Here is a 4,812-nt window from a genome sequence, read left to right as displayed (position 1 = left end):
AGGCCCATTTCCCCAGGGGGAGGGGGCGTCGCCCATGTGTGATATTCCCATGGGCCACGCCCCCTTGCCCCAGGTGTTTAAACCTCCCCTAAGTATTATAATTAGGGATGGGTATCGATTCAGATGTTCCGATTCGATTTCAATTCGCAAGCTCTCAATTCGATTCAATTTCGATTCTCGATTCCACTCAATGAATATACTGTAGATTTAACACAAAACCTATATTTATAAAAAAGAACAGTGAACATAAGTTTACGAGTGGTTAATTAATAAAAAGAAATTAAGACCCAGTATATTAAACTCTTATTATTTTAGGTACACTTGGGTACATTAAAACAGCATCAAATGCATACAATGAATAGACAGGATTTTGATGCAAGATGAAAAATTGATTATTGAAAAAGTCAGAACAGTCTCATGCCTTGATCAAACAGGATCAGGTTATTTTATGTTTAAGATAAAACAAACATAAAATCTCACTGCATTAGAATAACATGGAGGCTGCAAGCCTATGAAGTGTAGGAAAACTAATACTGGCTTTTGGGTGATATATAAATAAATATGGGGGAAAAAAAATCGATTCATAGCCTTTGAGAATCGATATTGAATTAACCACAATTTAAAAAACGATTAATCGAAAAATAGTTTTTCTAGTTATAATATGAAGGTTCCAATTTACAGCGGCAATGCGATTATGCGCATCCCGTGCGCCGAATGATGCACTTGAAGCAACTCGAAGTCACAGCGTGCAGCGCGTCGCATTGAAAAGTGTTAGTACACAGACAACACACGAAATACTGTTTCACAACTACCAGTCTCTCTGACTGGCACACTTTATTTAAAAGCACAAAGCGAAGAGATATTTGATGCTTACTGTATTATATCTATGCAACAGTTTATTTAGCCTTTTCTTTTAACAGTTTTACATTTCAGTTACAGTGCGCATGAAGAACAATTCGAATTCAGAGTGCTCAGTGCTGTAATCTAACAGAACTAACGCAATAAACTCCAGTAATAGTAAGATAAAGTAATTTTATGCAAACCATAGACCTTTATCTACAAATAAAGTATAATAATGTGAACATTGATCATTGATCGTAACCGAACGCGACGCGCTATTTGAGTTCTGAATGGAGAATGACTGAGGAGAGATGAGTTTCCATTAACTTTAACTTAACGACTTCAATATTATTTTTTACCTCACATTATGCTATCGAATGACTTTAGAAGTCTTGGAATATAGTGCACGAAAACTTTATGGTGCTTTACAATGTTTTTTATGCCTTTAGTGGGGCTTAACAATAACACAATAGTATGCACAATATCGGACGGACCTCACTGAGAAGCTGCAGCCGTGGCGGGAGGATTTTTGGTGTGGCGGCCCACCACGGCTGAATGAATGTAGCGGAAACACTGCTCGCGCGAAGAGGAAGCACAGTTGCGCGTTTTTAAAACAGCAGGAAAGTATGTAAGTTACACACTAAATATATTTTAAAATATCGAAGCTACAAGCCCAGTGTGAATTCCCGCACGACGCTGCAGTTAACAGTCATAAAGTGCAAGATAAGATTTAAATAGCTAAACTAAACAGCTATTTTAGATAGAAGTTTTAAACGAACAATAGAAACAATCAGTATGAAAAGTATCCAAAGCTCAGCTTTGGGAAAGGAAATATAGCTACAGGTCAGCACTGTGCCCAGGATGAGACCTGGATAATATTTTACAATGTATTTCTATTTAACACCGATATACTGTATGTGTTTTCCCGCTAATTACAGTGGATATAAGCGCAATTAAATAACACAATCATCTATTAAACATATTTCCATTATTATTGTATAAATATAGGCTAGGCTATAATTGTGTACCTCAAATGTGTATAAGTATTGGAATAACAAAGACGGAATGGAATTGGAAAGCTGTAGTTATCCAATGTTTTTGCCTTAAAACACCTTAAAAAGCACATGTGTAGATCAAGAAAGACAAAAGATCCTCGGGGGGGCATGCCCCCAAACCCCCCTAGTAAGATCACTTTTCAGACCTCAGTAGGCTATTTAGAAAACTCTGCATACGACCCTGGGTGAAGACCATTTGTGCAAAAATATTTCAGTACCCGCTCCCTCATTAACTTTGGGCTCAGTCACTGTTATAAATATGAAGGGAGGGGTCCCTGGCTCCAAAAAGTTTGACAACCCCTAATCCATGCAAAAAAGAAAAATGTAATACCATCTATATTTTGGTGATCGTGCTTAATATTTTCTAAACCAGTATTTATTTTCAGTTGAATTTTCTGATTGGCCCCCCCTGACTGGTTCTTGGTCCCCCCTGTGCCCCCCCCCATTTAAAATATCCTGGAATCGCCCCTGTTCGTCGCTACTTCCGTTTCATCGTGACTTTAAAAGTTCGACTCGTGGGTGTTTTCAATGTGATTGTTTTCTTGTTTTCAGCTTCTGTCGTTTCTGGAGAAGAAGGGTCTTGATTCTGAGGGGATTCTGCGGGTTCCAGGCTCGCAGGCCAGAATAAAAGTAACATAGAACATTATTATAAACAAATAAGTAGTAACATTGTGTCCGTTGAAGTGCTTGTCTGTGTGTGGTTGTGTGTTTGGCTCACAGTGTGTGGTGTGTGTTAGGCTCACGGTGTGTGTGTTCCTCTCAGGTTCTGCAGCAGAAGTTGGAGAACTCGTTTTACAGCGGCTCCTTCCTCTGGGACGAGGTGAGTCCGAACGACGCCGCGGCGCTGATGAAGAAGTTGATCCGGGAACTCCCGGCGCCGTTGCTGACCGCCGAACACCTCAACGCCTTCAGTGCCGTCATAGGTGTGTGTGAGGGTCTCACTCGGGTCCTGTAGGTCCTACAACGAGTAATTTAAAAGGATGGTTACTTGTAACATATAACTAGGATTTTCTTCAGCAGAGCACGGGGGGTTAAAAGAAGTTTCTTATAGACTGAAGAGTCTTTCTGATGAAGAATATATATATCTATATCTTTTGTACAGATATAGCAGACCTGAAGCAGAAGCTGCACATGCTCAATCTCCTCGTGCTGCTGCTGCCAGAACCCAACAGAAACACACTGAAGGTACAACACACACTCTCACACATACACACACACACACACACTCTCACACACACACACACACGTATATACACACATGCTCACACACACACACACACACACACACACAAACACGAATATACACACACCACACACTCACAAAAAAAAACACACACACACACACACACACACACACACACGGCTGCCATACTCAGTGCTGTGTCATATACGTGACTCATCATCATCAGCGCTCTGGTCCCGTTACATAAGAGAAATTCCTTAACACATTCAACATTTGCTGTGTGTGTGTGTGTGTGTGTGTGTGTGTGTGTGTGTGTTCAAGCGTCACACAGCTCACAGTGGGTTATATAACTGTCTCTTCGTGTTGAGCTCCTGTTAAAGTCACGCTCTCCAAAACTCACTGCAAGGCTCGGTCACTCGCTCTCATCGGTCACTCGAGTCCCTCACCGCGTGGCTTTCTCTCTGCACTGGAACACAGAACAATATTTACATATAAGAACATTGGACCAAACAACACTGACTTTCATTATATGGACATAAAAACACAATACACTAGCGGTCAAAAGTTTTGGGGAATGTTCTTTTTTTTTTCATCAAGGACAGTAAAGACATTTATAATGTTACAAAATAAATATAAATAAACAAATGCTGTTCTTTTTAACTTTATATTCAAGAAATAATCCTGAAAAATAAAATGTATCGCAGTTTCCACAAAAATACTGATGATTTACATTATAATATTACTGTATATTTGATGTGTGTGTGTGTGTGTGTGTGCAGGCGCTGCTGGAGTTCCTCAGTAAGGTCGTGTTCTGTGAGCGCCAGAACCGCATGAACCTGTGGGCCGTCTCCACCATCATGGCTCCCAATCTCTTCCTGCATAAAGCGGTTCCCAGTAAGCTGGGGTCGGGTCCGGAGAAGGGCCAGGCGGAGCGGGCGGCCCACATCATGCGGCTGCTCATCCGGTACCAGGACCTGCTGTGGACGGTGAGAGCTTCCGGTCATCATCTGACACCTGTGATTAGGCATATTTGGGGATATTACCAAGATATGCATTAATTTTGCATAAAAAAACATATGCACTTAATTGACCCTTCGCAGGGAGTTTGATTGACAGGCGATCTGACCAATCATAATCCGCCATTTTGTCCGCCACAGCGGTCAGGAGAGTTAGTAGATTACCGTTGGAGGATGTGAGCTTGAGAAGCGGAGTGTACTGACGTCTCTCCGCGGTTAAAACAACATTCCTTCTGATGTTCATTCATGTTTATTTGATGCTATAAATGAACTAGAAGAAGAGATGATCGTTCACGAGCGGCTTTAACTGAGCGATCTGACACACACATTAAAGACACAAAACGGCATTTATAGTTTGAATTTCTTTAAAAAATGACCAAATTTTAAAGTTTTATATCAGGAATAACCCTTTGCTGTGTGAAAGCAGTGATTTGGAGCTCGTATCAAACTGGAAAAGTCTCATGATTTCAGGAAACGAGAATTCGAAACGTTTTGAAATTTAGCGGGCGAAGATCTCTGCAAACCCATCAACCAGCATCCATGTATTTTTTGTACACATTTTTACTTTGTTCTGCATAAAACAAGCCCTACTTTAGTACAGACGATTTTTTGTTGATTGAATTTAAAGTCCCACTGTCGTCAATCTTTATATCCCTTAAAACTCATCTGTGACACCAAAACTTCCTTGAAAAAAGCCTTAAAATATCTTGACTGTAAC

General features: G+C 40.5%; 1 protein-coding gene across 1 annotated transcript in view; it reads left to right on the top strand.

Annotated features, from left to right (window-relative positions):
- arhgap40 (Rho GTPase activating protein 40) overlaps positions 1–4,812 on the top strand; it is a 28,350-nt gene that overhangs the window by 16,165 nt on the left and 7,373 nt on the right. Inside the window, exons 6-9 of the mRNA XM_079628526.1 lie at positions 2,448–2,525; positions 2,659–2,818; positions 2,998–3,080; positions 3,858–4,064. Coding sequence (XP_079484652.1) covers positions 2,448–2,525; positions 2,659–2,818; positions 2,998–3,080; positions 3,858–4,064 — 528 coding nt within the window. The remainder of the gene's footprint in view (positions 1–2,447; positions 2,526–2,658; positions 2,819–2,997; positions 3,081–3,857; positions 4,065–4,812) is intronic.

Source organism: Phoxinus phoxinus (genome assembly GCF_949152265.1).
Source record: "Phoxinus phoxinus genome assembly, chromosome: 11".
Classification (NCBI taxonomy): Eukaryota; Metazoa; Chordata; class Actinopteri; order Cypriniformes; family Leuciscidae; genus Phoxinus; species Phoxinus phoxinus.
The sequence above is the reverse complement of the archived record's forward strand: the minus strand, read 5'-3'. Positions and strand labels throughout refer to the sequence as shown.